The sequence below is a fragment of the Podarcis tiliguerta genome, assembly GCF_965153285.1.
Source record: "Podarcis tiliguerta genome assembly, chromosome: 9".
In the NCBI taxonomy this organism is placed as follows: Eukaryota; Metazoa; Chordata; class Lepidosauria; order Squamata; family Lacertidae; genus Podarcis; species Podarcis tiliguerta.
Window position 1 is genome coordinate 38,859,523 of NC_139542.1, and position 23,545 is coordinate 38,883,067.

Consider the following 23,545-nt stretch of genomic DNA (forward strand, 5'->3'; position numbering starts at 1 on the left):
ACGGTCTTCCAGAACGGATTATTTTCAACAACTGAGGTTTGACTATATCCTCATTTTACTGTGGTGTAGTATTTCTTGAACTACTCAGCCATTATTAGTCATTATGTTGAGAAAATCTTAGCTACACTAACATACCACAGACATGCCAATGCTATTGCTGCCAGAGGTAATGGCAAACCCTGGCCTAGAGATGCTTGTCTCCTTTAATTTTCTGTATTATTATTATTATTATTACTATGACTAGCTTTTCACCATGAGGTCCCAGGATTGATCAGAACAGTGTAAAATACAACATTGAAAACATTTTAAAACAAATTGCAATTACAACTAGAGTGGGTTCTTGTTTCACCATAATTGTTTATATTGAGGTTTGTAAATCCATTTGAAACCATTTCCTATTTTGATTAACCAACAAGTCATAAACCATAGTTCAGTTCAGATATTTCACAAATCCAAAGTTAAATTTAGTTAATAGCTTGTCTAAATTGAGCCTTACGTCTTAGTCAAATATAATTCTGCCCATTCTTTGACATTATGTGCATGAACCCAGAACTCTGCACTCCCTCCTTCCCCTGACACATGGCAAGTCCCTGCCTCTGATACACGTTTGTCTTGGGGTTTGTCCTAGTCTACAAACCAAGCTTGATCCTAGTCTACAGGCAAGTGCAAATTACAGTTTACTTGTATGTATAAAATTGCAAGCGATAGTTTGCTGCAAATAAGAATTGAAGAGGAAAGCAGAATCATGTAAGTCTGAAGTTTCTAAGGGCTTGTTCTGGCAACATCTAACTATAGCCTGCCATAATATCTAAATGTAAACTACTGAAAAACTTTAAAAAAATTTTTTAGGTAAAATAGTTCCAAATTTGGGGAATGGAGGGAGTTGGGTTTTTTTAACCATTTCAGATACCTTCTGAATTTGATGCAAATCTGACATTTGTGTTCATTTTGGAATTGCTCCCAGGTCCTCTTTCTCAAACCTTCCCATACCTGTGGGTCAGTTGCATGGAGAACTGCCAACAGTTGATACCTTAGGCTTAGGACCTGGGCATACCAGCAATTCCCTTTGTTGTCACTGAGCAGCATAGGAAATGTAGCTTGCTGTGTGAAAACTCAAAGTCTGGGGCATCTGCTGTCCCCTCCTTAACCAGGTTAAATTGGGGGGAAGAAGCAGTGGGATCCAAATTCTTGTCTAAGCCTTAATTCATGCTGTATCAGACACAGGTTGATTCTGAATGGAGCCCTGGGGACTTGTGTGGCACTAGTTGTGCTTGATACCACACATTTTCCTAACATGCTGTTAGGGCTTGCTCAGTTTATTGATGAGGACAATGATAATAGAAAACTTTTTGCTAGAAACTGTTACGTTTTATTATCATCTCATAACTATATTCACCAAATTTGGCTCGTTGAGTAAACTGTTGCAAGAAGTTGCTTCTATATGTAAGGTATCCCAAACTTAAGAGCTATTCTCTAAGGCAGAAATTATAAAACTCTGTCCTAAATGTCCTAAACACATTTATTTAGAATGCGGTTGCATTGAACTTGATGGAACTCGTCTCATTCTTAAGCCTTCCAAATGGCAGAGGGATACTTGAAGTCAAAACAAAATCCTTTAGGAAGGAAATTGGCTATAAGTACTATATTGACCCAATCAAGGTGCATTCTAGACCACAAGTTATATTGCCCTCCCCATGTTCCTAGTAGAAACCACTTTGTCCTTGTAAACCATTGGTATATAGCAGGCACATCCAACTCCCAAGAGACTGCGAACTACCACCAGTAGAGCCAAAGTTGTTGACCTTTTTCTTTTTTGGGGGGGATGAAGCCAAAGTTGTTGAGCTTCTTGTAGGGAGGAATAACAAAGCATGTTAGCTTTATTATTTTTTTGGAGGGGGGAGATCGCTCACCTATAACAACGATGTTTTCTAACTCATTGGCGAAATACCCATTTGACACAACAAAGGGAAAGAGCAGTGGGGGGCGGGAACTTTCACTCCATTGCTTATCACTACTGCCGATCTATAGGGATCCCGCGGTGCACCACAATCTACCACAGTCATCCAGGGATCAATCTACTGGTTGGACATCCCTGGCATATAGCACCTGGTTCACAAATGTAAGTGAAATGTATGATGCAGACTGCAAAGCTGTACTGTGCTAAGTCATCATAATAGAATCTCATGACACCATAAACTAGATTCTAGCCTGTCAAATGCCTTGTTATAGAGGAGCTTGATAGGCTGTTATAATGCCTACAAGTTCCTTTATCTGGGATCTTTACATGGATTTCCCTTTTTATTCAAACATTTCTAAGGACTTGAAGCACTCAATACCAGCTGGACTTGGTCTGTCTGAAACCCAAATTACATCGCATGGCTTCGACAGTACCAAAGAGGGAATCATTGAAGCTGGACCATTTCAAGGTAAGTTATTACTGATGAACTAAGAATATTTACAACAAATATATTAATGACAGAAAAGGGATTCTATGTAGTATTCATTGTTACTCATTTGTGTGTAAAAAAAAAAAGCACTTCAGCCGAAGAATGTGTCTATCGCAATTCATTCAGTGAATTTGTACATGAAAAAACTCTTCTGAGTTCTAAAGGCTAGTTCATGGTGGTGGTGGTGGTGAGATAACTAAATGGTCAGTATACACAAAAGGGCTTGCCCTTTGGAGCAGCCCCCATAATGGAGCTGCCTCTGTTTCAAAGCAGCCCTAACTTGAAATGTTGATGTACAAGTTTCAGTCTAGTTTCTCCAGTATTTTGTGTACATGTAATGTGTTGATCGAATAAGGATGGATTTTCATGGTGTATGTCCCGTTTTCAGGTCCCTCGTCATTACCCATGTCACCTGTTGTATCTCCTAGCAGCGCAGCTGCTAGCAGACTGGCTGAACAAGGGAGTGATTTAATTATTCCGAAAGGTATTCAGAGGTTTAAGCAGATAACACTCTTGCTGATACAATACTAACTCCCAAGTTAGCAGATAATTCGTTATGATTCCTTTACTTGCTATTGCTAAGCATAACAGCTGTTTTTTCATGGTTCTGTCACTTGGCAAAGTAACCAGTGCATTTTTCTTTCTGAATACTATCTTTCTTTACTATTAAACATGATCAAACAAATATTATCATCAGGAGAATGATTTGAGGAATGACATTGCTACTGCAGTTTTCTCTTGTAGTTGTAGTAGTGTTCCATTAGGTCTCCATTATAACAGGAATATATAATTTCCAAGGCTATACCATGGACTGCCTGGCTTTGATCAAGGTAGTCTAGTGTTGGTACTTCGTTCTGAAAGGGTAGAGTATTTCCCAGGTCTATTGTATAAGGCAGCCTCCCCCATGCAGGTGCCATCCAGATGTTTTGGACAACTCCCATCATTCTTGGACATTGGCCATGCTAGCTGGGGCTGATGGCAGTTTAGCCCAAAACCCATTTAGGACATCAGTTTGGGGAAGGCTTTTGTGTGTAGGGTATTCTGCAGACCTTATTTGAGGTATGATGAAGTTGAGAGTATGTGTCAGTGATCAGCACTGAAATCTCTAGATGTACCTGAGGCCTTCATGTTTTAGCCTTTTGAAAATTAGATTCATGCATGGTTGAAATTGTGAACATATTTTAAAGGTTATAGAAAGCACTTGCTATCAAATAATTGTATGAGCCACTTTGGTTTACAGCAATTTAAAATCTGCTTGCTTGTGGCTCTGCTGGATCATTTGTAGAAATCAAATGAATTGATACCTTCCTAAAGTTGCTATTGGTTGTTAATGTTTAGGTCATAGCCCAAACATGTTCCTACTGGATTGTTAGCTTTCACATAGCAAACATCTCAGGTTGCAGCTTTTAGAATTGCAGGAGCTGGTGTGCTTCTTCTCAACATGCTCTATCCTGTATACTAAAATAACATCATCTGTGGGAGTCAACACCATCCTGACAGTTCATCTTTGTACTAGCAAGCTGCAATGCCACACTTTTTTTTTTAGTTAGCTATGAGTATTGCTATGAAGGAACATATCATAAAACTGGTATAGGTGAGGCATATGTTGCAATTTGGAATGTTTTCCAACAATTCTGTGCTTGTTTCTGGTGGGTGTTTGTAAAAAGAGCAGACTTTATGCACTCCCTGTCTGCAGTTCAATACCACTAAATGTAGAGTACTGATGGTAACATTTTAAAATTCACAGCCTTGCTTGCAATTCTTTTACTAACTTCTACTTATGGCTGGGTTCCACTGCTCTCTTGATTTTGAAGGTCATGGTAAAAAATCATTTCAAAATTATTGAGATGCCTAACTGAATCATTGCATGAATTTGGGATAATAATTCTGATTTGGAATATGGTGCACTAAAGAAGCCCTCTGGTTGTGAAACTGTATTGTGGCTGCTTTCTCTCCGCTACCTTGCAGTGTATTTGTAGTCATCACTAGAGTCACTTTAGAAGCACTGTGTGATTCTTTACACATGTCTTCTGAGCATCAACACATCTGAAGGGGGTGATGCATCACATGCAAGCACATGGTAGGCACATCCTAGGTTCACCATAGCTCATGTGGTGGAGATACTGGAAAGACATCTGCTTTAAAAAATTTGAAGCCTTCTTGAGTAATGGGGTGCTATAGAAGTTAGATGGGGTTGGAAGGAAGATTGCCTCTTTCCTTGACAACAGTGAGCAGCACTCAAGTGTGCTGTACAGGTATTTAACTGTCAGAGCTATTTATTTATTTATCTATCTGTATATTAGTTATAGGGAAGTTAATTCTGTCTGCATATCTTTTTTAAAAGTGAAATGGCATAGTTACTATGTCATTTAGATGTCCTCTTGTGACTTGATCTTGTTCCTCTCAACTCTGAAACAAGTCCCATAGAGTTCAGCAGATTGGCTTCCAGTTAAATGTGTGTAGGCTTGTAACCATAACTGCTATGCAGACATTTAAAAGAACGAGTCTTCATAAGCTTTACTGCAACATATGCCTTTAGTGAAAATACAAGATACTGCATATTTTCCACATGCTGAGAGAACTGTTAATTCATCAGTGTACTTGGACATCAGCTCATACTGTGAACAATGCAACAGCTGGCAAATGCAGTAATTAATTGAGTCTGCTTTGTAGCATTTTCTAATATCCTGTTCGTATTAGATAATTTGTCAAAAGTATTTTAAAGCTTCTTAATTAAGATCTCCAAATTACTGACTATTGTAACTTAAATCCAAATACCCAAGCAATCTTATTCTTTAAGGTTCACCATAATATTAACACAGGGATTAGTCTGCTATTCACTTCAGAATGCGGGAAATGCTTTACTTTGTAGCCTTCTGTTTAAGTGGCACACTTCAGCATGCCTATTTACATCTGGTTTCTAAACAGGCAATCTTAGAATGCAGCAGAAAAGTGGACCAGTTGTGCTAGCAGAGGAGGCGAAGAACCCAGCCATGGAAAAGCTGGAGCTTGTAAGAAGATGGAGCCTAAATACTTACAAGGTTTGTATTTCATAGTTGCAGCTTAGATCCCACAGATGCAAGCTAAGCATTCTCTCTTGGCCTGCTGGCTAAGAGGAAGCACTGTTTCCAATACTTCACATGTAAAAGGATTTGGCGTTTTACCAGAATTAGAAGTCTTAAGAGACTGACGTGCATTTTGAAAATTTAATCTCCTTCTGCTACAGTGACCCCTTGGGATGAAGAGAGGCTTTTGGAACAGTGACATGTAATAAGGAACCTAATTTGTTTTTCTAAAATTTACTTCTTCAAGATTATTTTGAGTACTGTGTGAACTTCTTAATAAAGTGGGCTATTAAGTAATTGCTTTGGGGTTATTTGAATTGGTCATCTCCTAATAGAACTGCTGAAATTGGCAAGAAATGCAACACGTGTGTAAGATTTACACACGATAAGATCTCGAATTTCATTGTTATGTGTGCTGCTCATTATGTAGTCAGTAGATTTTAGATTGCAAAAGAAGGGGCAGTGTGTGTTTTAATGGTGCTGTTTTGTGCTTAGGGTGTATAATTTATTATGTCATTTTGCAGCATATTCCCAGTAAAATTAATATTCACACCTTTAATCTGGAATACGCAGTTGTTTACTAGGACAAGACTGCCCTACCTATGAAGACTGCTTATACTGCCACAACTATATATGTACTTAAAATAGAAAACAAGCTATATTTTTTTGCTTCTGAGTTATGTTTTTTTCTTACTAGCATAATTATACTAAAGGCAGCGGGAAGTATTCTTCCAAACCTGGGAAGGATATTTTATTTATTTACACCATTTGTATACCACTTAATATACAAAAATGTATCTTAGCGGTGTACAGTAAACTAAAACAGCAGCAACAAACGTTACAAAAATACCAGGGAAACCATTCATATAGCTTACTAATAAATAAAGACTGCTATAAATTCCTTCTTCTGACACATTTCTTCCCTGAGCACCTCTCAGTCGCCTGGCTCTCACCCATGGCCCAAACAAACTCCCTGATTACTCCAAAAATCTCACATCAAAGAAGGTCCGTAGAACTTGGCGACATCACCATAGTTTCCGACTTTAGGCACCAAGGATACACTAGGATGCCAAACTTTTTCAGCTTAGGAAAATGTAGTATAAGTAACCATTTAAGGATTTCTTCCTCAAATAGCTAGTTCAAAGACACATTACATCTTTCCCATATGTATGTGCTCCTCACATGGAGAAACTTAATGTACCTATTTATAGATGAGCTCATTTATAAATGAGTGACAAAATGTGTCCATGGGCTGACTGTTACCTTGCCCTCACTTCTGCATGTTGATATAGCATGTTAAGGCTGATATGTATGCATTATTTCAACAAAGTTTAGGCTCACATGCTTAGATTCCCTCCCTCATTTTCTAATTCACAGCAGTTACAGTATATAAATGCCTCTTTCAACATGGGAGTGGCTAACTGGCTGTATCCGTGATCCATGACTTCCACATTGTTTTTTTCCATTTACATGTATACCTATTGAAAGTTAGAATTTCTTTCAATGCGGAATCAGGAAATTGTATTGTTGTGTCAACTGGTCCATATGGAACTTGGTAATTATAAGCAGGGTAGTGAATTGGCTCCCTGCTCCCAGAGTCTATTATGTGCATCCCAAATCATTCTGTGCTTTCATGTTTGATCTTTTTTGTTGATGGAAAATTTTAAGAATTATGATTGTTTCAAAACTTGCTGCTGTATTTGCTCTTGATCATGCTTTCTGTTTATCTGCTCACTGTTTGGCTGCCTCATCAATTGCTGAGGACAGTATTCCTCATTAAAGTTCCTGCAACTTTTAAAAAAATGCAGTGGTTTTTTTCTTCACACTTCATTGTGGCGCTGTGCTTGGTTTACTATTCAGAATATTGGTGAGTTTCTTTGTGTGTTACAGCATATTTACTTAAGCCCAGGCAGAAGATTGACTAATACTAAAATCTGCTCTCTATTTTTCAGGATGAATTGAAATCTTTTTAATGAGCTTTTTCAGTCTCGAATGGCTACATAGCAGCAGTAACCCAAAATGACACTTTTACCCTTTAATCTGAAAAATACACTTGTTCTTTTTTCGCATACAGAACCAGTATGAATTGTACTAGCTTGCTCTAATTGGCTTTTCACAGAGTTAAGTGAGTGGAATACATACTACAGGGATCACAGATCTACTTTTTAGAGTTCTAGATCAACATTTGAATCACTAGTGTGGTGCACTCAGTATTTTAATATTGTTTTTGGAGTCCTAAACAGGCTACGAATTGTGAAGAAAGCTTCTTAGGTGTATTTTATTTATTTATTTAGCAAAATATTTATACTGCCTGATTGTAAGAAAATGGTAATTTTATACTTTGTTTTGCAAACTTTTTAGTGTACTCGCCAGATTATCTCTGAGAAGCTGGGTCGAGGCTCACGAACAGTAGATCTGGAATTGGAAGCTCAAATAGAAATACTGAGGGATAACAAAAAGAAGTACGAGAATGTCCTGAAATTGGCACAAACATTGTCCACACAGCTTTTCCAGATGGTGAATACCCAAAGACAGCTGGGAGATACATTTGCAGACTTGAGTTTGAAATCATTAGAACTCCATGTAAGCATTTAATTGCAATAGAAAAATAGTAAAGTTTCAGGAAAGTTGGAAATGTCTCCATTTGTTTAATCTAATTTTTAGTACAATTGCCTGATAACAGATAGCATAATTTTAAAAATGAGAACAGCATAAATTGTTGCCTTGCATGTTAATCACTAGCTTTCTAGCTTAGTGGGGCGGGGGAGCTTTTTTGACTTATCACAATTGGCTTCATGGGCCCTGCCCACCTGTCAGATCACCTGATGTTACAACTACAGTGGTACCTCAGGTTAAGTACTTAATTCGTTAAGAACCTGAAACTGTTCTTAACCTGAAGCACCGCTTTAGTTAATGGGGCCTTCTGTTGCTGCTGCGCCGTCGTCGCGCGATTTCTGTTCTCATCCTGAAGCAAAGTTCTTAACCTGAGGTACTATTTCTGGGTTAGCAGAGTCTGTAACCTGAAGCATATGTAACCTGAAGCGTATGTAACCTGAAGCATACATAACCCGAGGTACCACTGTATTTCAATGGAAACCATCTCCTTGCCTAGAGAAAAGAAAGGGGATGGACAACTGAAATTGCAGCTAAAATGGAGCAAAAGTATCCCTGACCATGAAGGGAGTTCGCATTGAAATCCCCAGCAGGGTTCAACTCCTCATGCATCCTGATTTCTGCTGGGTTCAAATATGCAAGCTAGTTCCGGGGGTGGGGCTGGGGGAACCTGGCTCATGCACTTGAGCCCCACAGGATTGAACTTGCCAGACAAGAGCCGATGTGCAGATATTTTGGTCCTGCATTCCATAGGGGTTGGCTGTGTAAGCAGCTGATCCAACCATGTCTCCAAGTGCCCCACACCTAACATCACATGACATCAGTTGTGAAGCATGTGGTCATGGTTTTGGGAAATGGCTTCACAAGCCAAGTGGGGAGGCCTGGCAGACCAAATCTGGCACATAGGCCTGAGGTTCCCCGTGCCTACTCTAGCTAATCTCTGCACATTCATTTCAGTTTCTGCAATAAGCTGATTTAGGGCAGAAGCTGTACCTATTTGTGCGTAATGTTAAGCCATGGTTTCTTATACAAACATGAGTTATTCCACAGATGATCAAACAACAGTAAGTTGTTTCTCCAAAACTTGCTTTGTTTTCCAGCCGGTTTTGACTTGTGCCTTTGTAGTTTGGTGAGCATTTGGGATGCAGTAGCCCAACTAGCCAAGAATGCTTCAGTGTTTGTGCATAACACTAAGCCATAATTAAAACAAATCAAGTTCATAAATTAAAAATAAACCATGGCTTCAGATGATGCTTTGCTGGAAGTAAATGAACCATAAGAAAACCACTGGGTATGGTTTACACGTATTAGCTAAGTCATGGATTAATGCAATTATCGTAGTGTTATGTACAAACAGGTCACCACAATTTTTACCCATAGAAAAGCCATTCATTCCACTTTTAAAATGATTATAGACTTGTAGCATATAGAATAACGTTCTTACAAATGAAGAATTCAGTTTTGTGAGAGAAGCTAATCAGTAAGCTAACACAGGCTATTTTAAGGCTTTGAAGTCTCTTGATTACTATGAATAGTGTCAATAATTTGGCATTTAATAAATAATGGAAAATTAAGCATTCAAAAACACTGTTATATTTCCAATCTCTTAACAGGAGGAATTTGGATACAATGCAGATACTCAGAAACTTCTTGCTAAAAACGGTGAAACTCTACTTGGGGCAATTAACTTTTTTATTGCTAGTGTGAACACTTTGGTGAACAAAACTATTGAGGACACATTAATAACCGTGAAACAATATGAAAGTGCCAGGTAATGGATTATACAATATCTGATGTCTTCCTGAAGTATGTAGTTTTAACACATAGGCTAGTTGTTCATTGAATCTTGAGTTTAGATATCATTAAGACATACTGTCCACAGAAACAAATTCAAATATACTGTCTGAGGCATTTTTACCCTGCTGTTTACATGGAAAGCCCTCCCTGACCAGCTTACATGAGATCAATAGCAAACAAAGCAGTCCCTGCCCTCTGGCTTAAGACATGACATAAACGGAAACAGGGATGTGGAGGGCAGGTGAAAACTACCCAACTGGTGCACCAGTTCTTGGTCTGCATCCCAAAAACAAATTTATAAGCATGTCAGGAAACCATATTATGCAGCTACAGCTTTTTTCATAGTTTTTCTTACTGGTCCTTTTCCACTGCTGAAGAAGCAAGCTGCTGTTCATCTTCGAAATTAATCTATTTTAGGGTGTGAGTTGATGTGGGGAACATTTCAGAGAAAGATCTGGCTATGCCATAGTTTCCAGTACTTGCTTGTAAATGACTTTATTTTTATCTTACTCATTTAATATATACCACTCAGTACTGAAGACAATCTCTATACAGTTTACAAAATAACAATTACAGTACAATACAATACAATGAATACTCAGAAATTACCATATCATTCACTGCCATAAAACAGAAAAAAAGCAGCAAAGCTACTTTATAGAGTTCAGCCTCCCTCTTGCCAAGGCACATTCCGACTCACAAAATGAAACACTTATCCCATTAACACGTACACATCACACACACATTCTGCCTGTATTTATACAAATCATACATCACCTACTACTCATTCAGTACTGCACACACATCCACTAGTACACACAATCACTCTCCCACTCAATCACAACTGCTATCACCCGTCACTCCTTCCACTCAACAAAAATGTACTGCAGAAGCACCAGGAGACAATGAAACCATTCACTGACAGAACCACATAAATGACACTACGCATTGCCACCCATCTGTCACTCAGAGATTCGCTGTTCCTGATAGCAATCTGGCTCTCACCCGGATTGCTCTGTCTCACCCAAAAATGCATTGAACTGAACACACCCCTCCCTGGTACTCCTTTCTGTCACCAAAGAGGGCCTTCAGACAATTAAACCCATGCAAGAGGCACTCCAAAAGGAAAACTTGAAGGAGGGACTCAGCCTTGCTGGTTCTGTAGCTCTCTGGGTGGATGGCAGTCATTAGCAACAGCTGGTTCCACACTTCTTCTGCAGTTCTGCTCCAACAAAATGACTCCTGGGGCATCCAGTCGCAAAGTCTTTAAAAAGTCAGTATCTCCCTCATAGAGTGTTATAGTCTCATTGATGAGGGGAAGGGTGGAGATCAGTCAAGGGTGGAAATGCCATCCATTATTGCTAAAAAATATTCTAAAGCAAGGGTGGGAAACCTGTAGCCCACAGGCCAAAGTTGACCTCCTAGACTTCTCTATTTGGCCTGCTGAGCCATTTCCCCTAAACCACACCCGGCATTAGAGCAGGTATCAACATGCCTACAAAGTAATAATTGGGAGCTTAAAGTGTGCTATCGATTTTTCCTCTGCTGGAGAAAGGTACGCTCCCGCCACTCGTTGGGTGCACCTTGCTCATACAGCACCAAAGGTTTGCATTGAAACGCTGTTTAAATGAAGCTTGTTCTTTGCATTTTAGCAACAGTTTCAAGGCAGACTGCTTGGTGCTATAGGAGCAGCAAAGCCCCACATACCGTGGTTCCCAAGTGCCCAACAACCAACTGGCTGTAGAGTGCTTAGGAAGTGCTGTGCAATGGACTTTCATGGGTGGGACAGCCCACCTGCCAGTCATCTGCAATCATAATGAAGTCAGGTGATTGACAGATGGGTTGTACTATCAAAGCTGGCCCATGTGGTTTGGTCAGATAAAGATCTGGCTCATCAAGCCAAAAGAAGTTTGCCACCCGTGTTCTGTAGCAAACAATATTGCAAAATACCCTGCATGCTCCCATGAGCATTATTGTTGAAACCTGCAATATGAATGCTATCTGATCTCCCCTGCTCATTTATAACCAATTCCTACCAGGCACAGAAAGTGGAACTATTTGTAAGAGGCTCCAGATGACAAAATAAAAGATTTTAGCTTCCCCCATATTATCATACATTTGTAATCTTTTGAAAACATCTGTTACATGTATTGGTGAGACCCAGGGTAGTGTAAGAAGAGCAATAGATTACTGTTGAGTAAGCAGACAGACTTATTGGTTATCACTCTGTGAGTACTTCGGTCCATATCATATTCCCAAATGGGAGCCTTTGTTCCCTTTTTCTGATTGCAAGAACTGATACCTGGGTTACTTGCGTGGACAGGGATGATATGTAAGCCTTTAAAACGGGGCAGTGGGGGGCTGACTTATATGTGATTCTGTTGCTCCATGCAAATATGCACAGGTCATTTTAATTCTTTCTTCTTCTCAGGATTGAATATGATGCTTATCGCACAGATCTAGAGGAGCTGAATCTTGGCCCACGAGATGCAAACACATTGCCAAAAATTGAGCAGTCGCAACAACTATTCCAAATACATAAGGAGAAATATGACAAAATGCGCAATGATGTATCAGTTAAATTGAAGTTTTTGGAGGAAAACAAGGTAAGGAACTGCATTACTTCCTAATTTGCTATATACTTGAAATTCAACTTTGCATTATCAACTATATATTAGATCACAAAGTCTATTGAATTTGATTATTTCTGTCTCTTTTCTAAAGTATTTAAACTTCTGGCAGGTAAGTACTAGAATAGATTTGAGTAAGAGCATTAAATCAGATTCTTTTTCTATCTTAACTCCTTTTTGTTTTTCTTGTTTGTGCGTAGCAGGACACCTTAAAATTATTTCAGTGCCATATTGCCAACAAGGGGTTGATAATGTACCTGACTATTCATGACGACCCTTGGAGCCCTTGAAGACAGATAAAATCAGGGCTCAACTGATTATAAAAGTTCACCACTGTAAAGGGAGGAGTGGAACACTAACCCTGCTGGTAATTTTGGCTGCTGAGCTACAGTGACATGGACATAAATTTCAACCCACTGATCGATAGTCTAGCAGAAGTATGTAATGAGCAGCCACAACAGTTAACAGTCCTGCTTTACTGCAAGGGAAAGTGTGACACATACACACCTTCTAGAGGTGATATTAGCCCCCTCAGTTCTGAAATAGTTGTCATATTTGGTGAAATTAAAATGCTTTATTGCCTGGCAAGCATAAGTTTTGCCAGCACTCTTCCCTTCCTAGAACTGCTTTTGTTTTGAGTTCCAAATTAGATTGCAAATTCATTTTTTATCTGAAGCTTGAGATGTCATCTAACGTATGCTTACTTGCTTCAGTTTTTGGAGAAAAGCTCAGAACATGAACTGAATGTTTCTCTTTCTGACATTAGGGTATACTTGGAAACCAAACTCTGTAATTTTGGGTGGTTGGTCAGTGTTTGCTGGCCAATATCATTGAGTTCCAGTTTCAGTACTACCATTAGTAGACCTCTGTTTCCTGACCAAATATGTCATTTTGGCTAAATATGTGGAATGTAACAGCTATAGCTATTCTTGTTAACATATAAGTAGTGTCGATTGCTATCAGAATTGGAGTACAATGAACTTCTATACAAAAAGGGGCCAAGACTTTTTTTTATTCTCTATTTGACAAGTAGCTGCATTGGGCAAAGGCAAACCTCCCAAAAGATTTATTTCATGTGTAATAGCCCACTGATTAAAAGTGCTAGTTTGTTTTTTGTTTTTGTTTTTATAAATATTTTATTCGTTTTTACATACAAAACAACAAAGCAAAACAAAAACAACGAACAGTACACCAAAAACATACAGAATTACACAAACATAACATACTACAGACAACAGACAACAGAGATAAAAACAATCTTATCTTCATATTGATCTTGCATTAACTTGTTTCTCTGACTTCCCCGAGTCTCCCTTCCCTGTATTCCAATTCATACAATTTAACAACAAATCCCTTCCCTCTGTCATGTTTAACCTCCTTTCTTGATTTGAATGTCTTAATATAGCTTATTCAGTACTTAGAACTTAAGATGTTGGGTCTTCTAATCTTTAAAGTTTTACTCCAATAACCTTATACATTCAATCTGATGTTATTTTAACATTCATTAATCTTGTAGTGTTTCTGTAAATAGTCTTTAAATTTCTTCCAATCTTCCTCCACCGTCTCTTCTCCCTGGTCTCTGATTCTGCCAGTCATTTCTGCGGATTCCATATAGTCCATGACTTTCATCTGCCATTCCTCCAGCGTGGGTAATTCTTGTGTCTTCCAATACTTTGCAATAAGTATTCTTGCTGCTGTTGTGGCGTACATAAAAAATATCCTGTCTTTCATACGTACCTCTTGATTGACCATGCCCAGGAGAAAGGCCTCCGGTTTCTTCGGGAATGTGTATTTAAACACTTTCTTCAGTTCATTATAGATCATCTCCCAAAAGGTCTTAATCCTTGGGCATGTCCACCAAAGGTGAAAAAAGGTACCTTCAGTTTCTTTACATTTCCAACATTTGTTATCGGGCATATGATAAATTTTTGCTAGTTTGACTGGTGTTATGTACCATCTGTATATCATTTTCATAATATTTTCTCTTAAGGCATTACATGCCGTAAACTTTAACCCAGTGGTCCATAACCGTTCCCAGTCGGCTAGCATTATGTTGTGACCCACATCTTGTGCCCATTTAATCATTACTGATTTCACTTCCTCATCCTGTGTATTCCATTTCAGCAGCAGATTATACATTCTTGACAATATCTTAGTTTTGGGTTCTAGCAATTCTGTTTCCAATTTTGATTTTTCCACCTGGAAGCCAATTTTTCTATCCAATTTATATGCCTCCATTATCTGATGATAATGGAGCCAATCACGGACTTTACTTTTTAATTTGTCAAAACTCTGCAGTTTCAATTTATCTCCATCTTGTTCTAGTATCTCCCAATATTTTGGCCAATTGGCCTCCATATTGAGTTTTTTGACTGCTTTTGCTTCCATCGGAGATAACCACCTTGGAGTCTTGTTTTCAAAAAAATCCTTATATCTAATCCATACATTAAGCAATGCTTTCCTGACAATGTGAATCTTAAACATTCTGTGAACTTTAACCTTGTCATACCATAAGTAAGCATGCCACCCAAACGCATTATTGAATCCTTCTAAGTCCAGTATATCTGTGTTTTCAAGAAGTAGCCATTCTTTCAGCCAGCAAAAAGCTGCTGCTTCATAGTAAAGTTTCAAGTCTGGCAGGGCGAAGCCTCCTCTTTCCTTTGCATCTGTTAGTATTTTAAATTTTATTCTTGGCTTTTTGCCCTGCCAGACAAATCTGGATATATCTTTCTGCCACTTCTTGAAACAGTCCATTTTATCAATAATCTGCAGTGTCTGGAACAAAAATAACATTTTTGGCAATACATTCATCTTTATCACAGCAATACGACCTAACAGTGAGAGTTTTAGATTAGACCATATATCTAGATCTTTTTTTATCTCCATCCAACATTTTTCGTAGTTATCCTTATATAAGTTCCCATTTTTTGAAGTCATAATAATTCCCAGATATTTCACTTTTTTCACCACTGTCAAACCTGTCTCATTCTGAAACCTTTCTTTCTCTTTTTCTGTTAGATTCTTTGTCAAAACCTTAGTTTTTGTTTTGTTGAGTTTAAAACCTGCTAATCGACCAAACTCTTGAATCAGTTCTAAAACCCTCTTCACATTGGACTCTGGCTCCTGCAATGTCAAAACCAAGTCATCTGCAAATGCTCTTAATTTAAATTAAAAGTGCTAGTTTGAAGCAGTAGGACAACTCTGTAATGAACCACTATCTGACTGGTTAATAGTTCTATTTGCACCATGTTAAGCAGCAATCTGGTACCTACCACATTGAAGGTACATATATATATACTTCTAAGAGAGTTCCATATTTATACCTGTTGTGTTGACTCCTTACAGGGAAATGAGTGGCAGAAGCTGTGTGCAAGCTGTGACTGATGTGCATGGGTTGAAAGGAGGGGAAGGTGGAGACTTCATCCTATGGACTGAATGTAGTTCTGTAATATTTGTCAGATAGTTTACTTGAAATGCTGCAGGTTTCTCCTTTGCATCATTTTCAGAAATTTGCTAAGGATAGTAATTTGAAGGTCAATAATTCTTATGTTGATTGTCTTTGAATTCTGTCACAATGACTTCATTAGCTATAGACACCCTAAGGGGAAGGAGGTTTGGCAGCCATTCAAATGTTAAGATAAATTGATATCTTTGCTCTCTTCACAAAAAATAAAAAGCTGTACTGACAATGTGCAGTGATAAGTGTCTGTAAGATGTCAAAAACTCTTTTGACAGTTAGTAGCACTACCTGTTATTCTAGCCTAGTCTATGTTTGCACAGATTGCACCTTATTAAATGTAACCAACAATATCCACTCTTGTATAGATCTCTGCACATTTTGAGTAGCAGAATATTCTGAAATGTCATCCACATCTGGTGTAAATAGTTTTGCAATGACGCAATCTGTGGCAGTGATGGAAGGTCCTGCTAGGATCAGCATGCTTCTGTTTGCACACTAGTGCTTCCATAAGTGCCTCATATAGTATTTATTCACTGTGGGGAACAGCAAATTCTGGTAAGCTCCCCTTGGTTTTGAGCCACATGCAGGCAAAAGTCAGAGGAATTTATGGCACCCAAATTAGGGGGGTGGGCATTTTCTCTTGGAAATCACTCTTCTTGATTTTGTCTATTTGTAACCATGAAGCACTACTTATGTCTGTGGATTAGTTTTGGACATAGCAGTCCCCTCTTCCTTCTCTTCTATACACACAAGAAAATTTCTTTTGCTTTAGAGCATGCATGGAGAATCTCCAGCCTGTGGGCATAGTTTGACCTGGTATGGATCCCAGTATGGCTGTTTTCCCCAAGCTACGCCCTCCTGCACCACACCTGACATCATGTGGGGTTGGTAGAAATGTAGCAGCCAAGGAACAATTGGGAGCCTTAAAGTCCTTCCGATCGTTCCTTGGCAAGGAATGCTCACTGTTGGTGCCAATCATTTGATCAGCAGTAACAGCATACAGAAAGCTAGATTTCAGGGGACAGGATTTTAGCCTTCTCCCAGCTTTCCTCAGGGACATACCTGCTATTTGAGATTCAAAGCTAATGATTCAAAGTTGTGGCTAAGAAGAAGCCTTTAAATATTTGATACTGAAAGATAGAGGAATATAGGAATATAAATAATTGCCTGAAAATAATTTTGCAGGCCTCTGGATTGTAGTGAAATCCACTTCTTCATGGGAAGATTTGAGGGAACATAATTGTTTTGCAATATCCTGTTTTTGCACTGCGTTGATCTTAGAAGGGTGTGTGGGAGCCATGGGACCTATAATTTTCTCCCTTATGTTGCTGAGTTCTATACCATACACTCCTTTAAAGCACCTGCATCTCCAAGAAATAAATGTAAAGTGTTAAAACTTCAGGACAATAGAACTTCCAGAAGATCTGTCATCTTAAATAACTATATGTGGCATGGCACACAGATCTTTTAGTTTGAGGTTACTTCAATAATTAAAAAATGCATTTAAAAGCCTTTACTGTCTTCTAATGATGGCATTAGTAAAAGATAAAGCTACAGTTATAGCAACATTCATAAAAATGTGCTCTGTCCCATATATTCTCAACAGTTCTGAACATTTTGAACACAAGCTAGTTTTATAGATGTGCATTTAGCGTCCTATGCTTGCACTACAGAACTTTCAGTTTTGCTCCTTCCCTGCACCCCAAAAAAACAGTTCTGGAGGACCTCCAACGTCTGGAATACGATTTTGGGGGCTTTTATGCTTTCTTTTACGTCATTGTTGCTCTATTGGTATGTATGAGTATTGCTGACTATTATGGGCTGCCATTAAAAGTATTGTGAATTATAAGCGAATACATAAATCTAACTCAAAACACTTGATTTTAAAATTCTGTTTAGTCAGTAAAATACAGCAATGTCTAGGTGTGCTGTCTGAGTATTGTAATCAGATGTTCATATTATTTTAAGTGTGTCCATCCCACATAGTTCACCCACGAAGTCTGGTTTCCCAGCCTTTAGTTGTTAACACCCAAAAGACTGAATAGTAGAAGAAGTGAACAATGAACAAATAGTTGCCATACAGCACTGATGCCTTTTTTCACATTGGCTTTTATTTTGATGTGTTGCAAGATTGCTACTCTATATTTTTGCTTATTAAAGGGAAGGAATATCAATTGAGATTGTATTTGTTTGCCTTGTAGCAAAAGTTGCTGCAGGGAGCCCAAATGGTAACTGCTACAGTTAACGGATGTAGCATATTTCCAGACGTTCTGGAGCAGGCATAGGCAAACTCGTCCCTCCAGATGTTTGGGACTACAACTCCCATCATCCCTGATGTTAGCTAGTTGTAGTCCCAAAACATCTGGAGGGACGAGTTTGCCTATGCCTGTTCTGGAGGGATAGTCATGTTTATCTGTTGTAGCAAAACTAAAAAAAGACTTGTAACACTTCAAAAACTAACAAATTTATTATGGCATAAGTTGTGGATCAGATTCATGGAAGTTTTTGTCCTAAGCTAGAAGATGTGTGGGGGGAGGGAGGTAGTTCTGGAGGAAACAAAAGTCAATTTTGCAGAGGTGAAATAATAACAGAAAAGGATGATAGTACTGCTAAATTTTAAGAATACCCACGGATCAAAATTGAGTATGTATGTGAAAAGATGAAGCAGACGCCTCTCTTATAGAAGTCCACAACTTTTATTTTACTAGTCTCCTTCAGGGATTTCCATCCATTCAGTCATCTGCAGCATTTGTTCTGCTCTTCTGGACATATCTGATAGAAATTCATTCTTACTGTTTTCACCTGAATGGTGTCCATTGTCCCTCCTGGACACTTAGATTGGAATATTGGCTGAAGTGTTTTTCAGCAATGTCCTGTGAAGAAAGTGGCAGTCCATTCCCCTTTTTTGTTATTTATAATTAAAAACCACTCATCTATATGTAGCATCATTTGAATTATGTACTTTGTGCTGTTGTCATTTTCAAGAATGTCTGCAGATGTAGAATGTTTGGCCTACCTCCTGATGATGGTAGCTTGTTGGAAGATACTTGACATAATCCAGGGTGTGCTGTGGCTTAAGAATTTAGGATTTTTTAAACTCTGAAGCTCCAAAATTTTGGGGTACTCTCTTTGCCTCCATACACTGCACTCTTGTTTTCCTCTCATATCAACAGCTACTGATTCCACATCTGCACAGCTTTTTAACTGTGAAGAATGTTGGAAAACTATTTGTTTGTTCTTAAAACTGGAACACCTTGGGGTTAACCTCTGATCATTTTTGATATTCAATTACATGCCTTTTCATCTTTAACTTTATCCTTGTCCACAGGTGAAAGTATTGCACAATCAGCTTGTTCTGTTCCACAATGCCATTGCAGCATACTTTGCGGGGAATCAAAAACAGCTTGAACAGACTCTTAAACTATTCCATATCAAATTGAAAACGCCTGGAGTAGATTCTCCATCCTGGCTTGAAGATCAGCAATAGGACCACAGCATGAAGATCCCTTGATCAACCAAGAATATTGTACACCTAATGAGAATCAATGAATTTGTATAAGGAGGACTGTTTGTAATGATACTTGCACAAGCAGCTTTAATTTCCCCCTTGATAATAATTACTATAATAGTTTGGGAGGGTGGATGGATGTAACCAAATGTAACTTGCCATTTCAGAAACAGATCTTTTTTGTATTTGAGGGTGGATGGTTTTCTGTAGTAGGGAAATATAGATTTGCACTGACAAAGATGTTCGTGATCTCCGGTAATTGTGGTGGCTAGATGAGAATTTTTTCAAAGGGAGATGCTCATGGTTTGTATCAACATCAGATATTTTATATAAATGTATTAAGCTTCTCTAAAGATTCTTTTTTCATGTAAATGTGTTAAAAGAATAAATGTTTTACAGAGTAATAATATAAGGAAGGCCTTCAAGCAACATCCACAAAATATCAGTGGCTGGCTGATACGTGGAATTGCAGCAAATAGCTTTTTAAAAAAATGTTGGATCATTCAATTTTGTGGTTCAGAAACACTAAATATAGAATTACCCTCTTGGTCTGAAGCTTTGAAAACACATTTTAGCATTGTAAAGATGAACTGTTGGAGAAGCAGACCATAGCCCTACTTCTTTAATATTTAAATGTCTATTAAAAAAATACCTTTACTTGCCTTAAATTCAGAAGTGCCTTTTGCAACACACTTTGTACCCAGTGTACATAATCTGTAAGAAACCCTCTTTGGATTGATGACTTTTTAAAGAGACAGTCTGAGGCCAGTCTGGGTTGTGTGTGCTTCTGTTGAACGGCAGACCATGTCACATGACTAATATGACTGATTGTTTCTTTTCTCAATCAATAGTGTAACCTTTATTAAACATACATTTCTGTTCTCTTATAGCCTTTTAAAATTCACTGTTATGGAGCATCCTCAATTGCACATTATCCACTGCTTTTTGTGTTTATATAAATGAAGTACTTAAAATAACTTAACACAGTTTATATGGATTGTACAATTATGTATTATATGTTGAAATGATTCAGTTGCTTCTTAAAATGGTTTAGTTTAAGTCTTAATGTAATGTGTGTATCAAGTACATTTTAAATCATTCCTTATTACATTCTTGTCTGTTCAATGACTTTTTGCAATTGGATTTTTTCTCTTGCAATAACTTTACCAAGTTACCATTCCTCAGAATGTGCCTCCATTGTTAACTTTGTTTTCATACTAAAGGTGTTTGCTGCAGTCTGTTTCCTTTCTTTCATGGGATTTGTGGATTAACATTTGCACAAACCTTCTTTTTCTTCCAGCTAAGCCTTGGGGATACTTTTATTAGGCATAGCCCTACAAACAAGATATGATTAGCTGCCTTTCTGACTGGAACTTTTTTCCTCCAATGGCTTTTTTCCTCCACTGCTAGGAAGGGAAGCAAATGTTCTTGAGGAAGCAGGGCTGCAGCAGAAATGTACTCTTCTTCACCCCCTTTGTTCATTTTCCTTCAAACAGCATGTTCTGTTGCTTTGTCTTGTGTGGACTTACAGCTGGAACGTTGGAGATGGGACAAAAACCTAATGGGGTAGACAAGGTGAGCCTGTGGTTCCTAAAAAAACTCCTCTAAATACAAGTGGTATTCATATGTTTCCATGTATTGGAATGTTTTTAAATGTTGACAGCAAAGTTAACAATCATCCTGGCTTTTGTACTAGTTGGCTAGAAATTTGCTTGACATATAAACAAAAACTTTCTAAACTGTCTCTTCCCTGCTTACATCCTCATGGCCACAGCTCTGGTAATGTGAAATGGCTAACTCTCAAGATGACAGTATAGCAAGCATAGCAAAACTTGTGTGTCAACTGGGTAGATTTAGTTGTCTCCCCGTAATTCTTGAGTCTTTGGTATGACAGTTCTTCCTTTCTTTTTTAAGTACCTAGCCCCATTTATCATTTTATACTTTCCTCCAGCCCCAGTGCTGTGCTGTTGGAATCCTTCATAAGTTTCAACTTCGTGCGTGACATCTCCATGCAGTAAAACTGCTAAATGGAGGCTGGGTGCTGCCTTGAGCATTCAAACTTCCTGCTTTAAAACTTATCTGGCATTTTCACAAAGCAACTATTGGCCTAGTTTACATCTTTTGTGCCTCAGTTTGATAATAACTGACTTCACAGAAACCCCGAGTTTGTTCCTAGAGTTCTGTTTTTACTTGTCACTGTCGTTTTCCTTCTCTATTTGCGCTGTGCGACATGGTGAATTTCTGTATATCAGTTTGAGAAATTGTCTGAACCTGTATTTTGAGGTACAGGTCATGAAATATTTATCAAAGAATTTCAAATTCTGCACTGAAGAATTTGAAATCATCACACAAGGAAAATCATAAAACCTTTTGCAAAATAATCAACATACGCAAATAGGTGTAAATTGAATGGAGTACTTTGTATTATGCAATCTACATTTTTCCCCCGGTGCTACAGGTTGTCATACTCCCATACTGGTGTCAGAAGCATAGATCAGTAGTAACTGAAATAGAAATCAGGATCACTTTTGTCTCAGGGAGTTGGACTAGATGACTCTTGGAGTTCCTTCTTACTTTTTAGTTCTATGACTATGAACAGTAAGGCACAATGCAATCCCACTATAAATGCACTAGATTCCACCACTTTTCTAGTGCAAGCTTAAGTGCTTCTATGAAGGGTGCACTAGTAAACATTGCAGTGTCTAAGCTCTTAGTTGTAAGGATAGTTCTTTGACTAGATCAAAGACACTGGGACTAGATCAAACCCAGCTTGATGTGGATGCAATAAAATGGAACGTTTCAAAGGATGCTTGGAGCTTTGATTTATTTTTTTAAAAAATTAAGGTTTGTAAGATAACATAGGGACTTGGATATCTTAGAAAGCTGGGATCAGGGAAGTGGGTGTTTTTGGAGGGGAGGATTTTTTTGAACTTTGTTAGGAGCATTGGCTTCTCTCCACTGAAAGGAAGTAAACACAGATAAATGAATCCAAACCTGGAGTGGCAGTGGCCTACTGTGGAGGTCCCTGCTCTACCCACTGAAAGCATGGACAGGAGAAGCTACTACCAGTGGTAGTCAATGTACCACATTTCACTGCATAATAGTCGCACCACCACCCCTTTTTTGGACCCTAAAAGCCATCCCCAGAGCATTCCCCACATAATAGTCGCAGGGGTGAAAATGCCTTGCCGGTGGGACATTAGTTTTGCCCGACAGCATTTGTCCGCTTTTGTAAATGAAATTGCTCTTAGCACAGCTGTTTCCCAGCCTCTTCCTGTTCCTACCTGTGGAACGTGCCTGTTGGCTGAGCTGGCCCTCAGACCACGGACGATGAGGCAGCCTCGTGCGAGGAGCGAAGGCAGCAGCTGAGGAGGCCTCACCCGAGAGGAGTATGGAGATGGAGGAGAAATTGGTGGCAAGGTCCTGGCCAGTGGCATGCGGCTTGGGCCTGTGGATATGCCCAGCAATTGTAAACTGCCTGCTCTAGAGGGGTGTGCGCCTAAGACAGGGCTCTTGCAGTGGGCCTACTTCTCTGTGGGGGGCTTGCAGGGCGGGGTTAAGAGACCCAGGCTAAGCTATGCATTTACTGTATTTCACTGCGTAATGGTTTCCACTGCATAAGTCGCACCCCTCTTTTTTGAAAAGAAAAATCGGCATTAAAAATGTGACACTTATGCGGTGAAATACGGTAACCCTGGAATGAAGGAATATGGAACTGATCTAGCCAAGGAGCCACTGGACCCTAAGGTGCTCATATCTATTGACAAATCTTGCGAGGCGTCTGAGCCACACCTGTTTGCTGCGCCAGCCTGGAGCTGGTGCAGCAAATGTATTCTTTTCGCGCCCCACCTTCTACTCTGGCTGCCACAAATGGTGGAACACCAGATGCCGCAGTGACTCCCATCACTCACTACTTCCCTCCAGGAGTTCAGATTGTGCTCTTTATCTCATTGTTAAGGAAATTAAGAGGAGATAGTGAAGGATTTCACAACCACTCATTATACACTAGGAGTGTCCCATGTACC

General features: G+C 38.8%; 1 protein-coding gene and 1 long non-coding RNA gene across 7 annotated transcripts in view; one reads left to right on the forward strand and one right to left on the reverse strand.

Annotated features, from left to right (window-relative positions):
- The window catches only part of ARFIP1 (ARF interacting protein 1), a 41,810-nt gene extending 21,055 nt beyond the window's left edge, over positions 1-20,755 (forward strand). For 3 of the 6 annotated variants that reach the window (XM_083457479.1, XM_083457481.1, XM_083457480.1), the window contains 7 exons: positions 2,318-2,426; positions 2,836-2,931; positions 5,376-5,488; positions 7,874-8,095; positions 9,739-9,896; positions 12,354-12,528; positions 19,341-20,755. In XM_083457479.1, the coding sequence (XP_083313605.1) occupies positions 2,318-2,426; positions 2,836-2,931; positions 5,376-5,488; positions 7,874-8,095; positions 9,739-9,896; positions 12,354-12,528; positions 19,341-19,499 (1,032 nt within the window). In that variant the 3' untranslated portion in view covers positions 19,500-20,755. The remainder of the gene's footprint in view (positions 1-2,317; positions 2,427-2,835; positions 2,932-5,375; positions 5,489-7,873; positions 8,096-9,738; positions 9,897-12,353; positions 12,529-19,340) is intronic. The other 3 variants (XM_083457484.1, XM_083457482.1, XM_083457483.1) reach the window with 1 other exon arrangement.
- Positions 1,502-2,311, reverse strand: LOC310685483. Its single transcript, XR_014515317.1, has 2 exons — positions 1,911-2,311; positions 1,502-1,613 (listed from the first exon to the last, which is right to left on the reverse strand). It is a non-coding gene; the product is annotated as an uncharacterized lncRNA (long non-coding RNA).
- Positions 20,756-23,545: the final 2,790 nt, after the last annotated feature.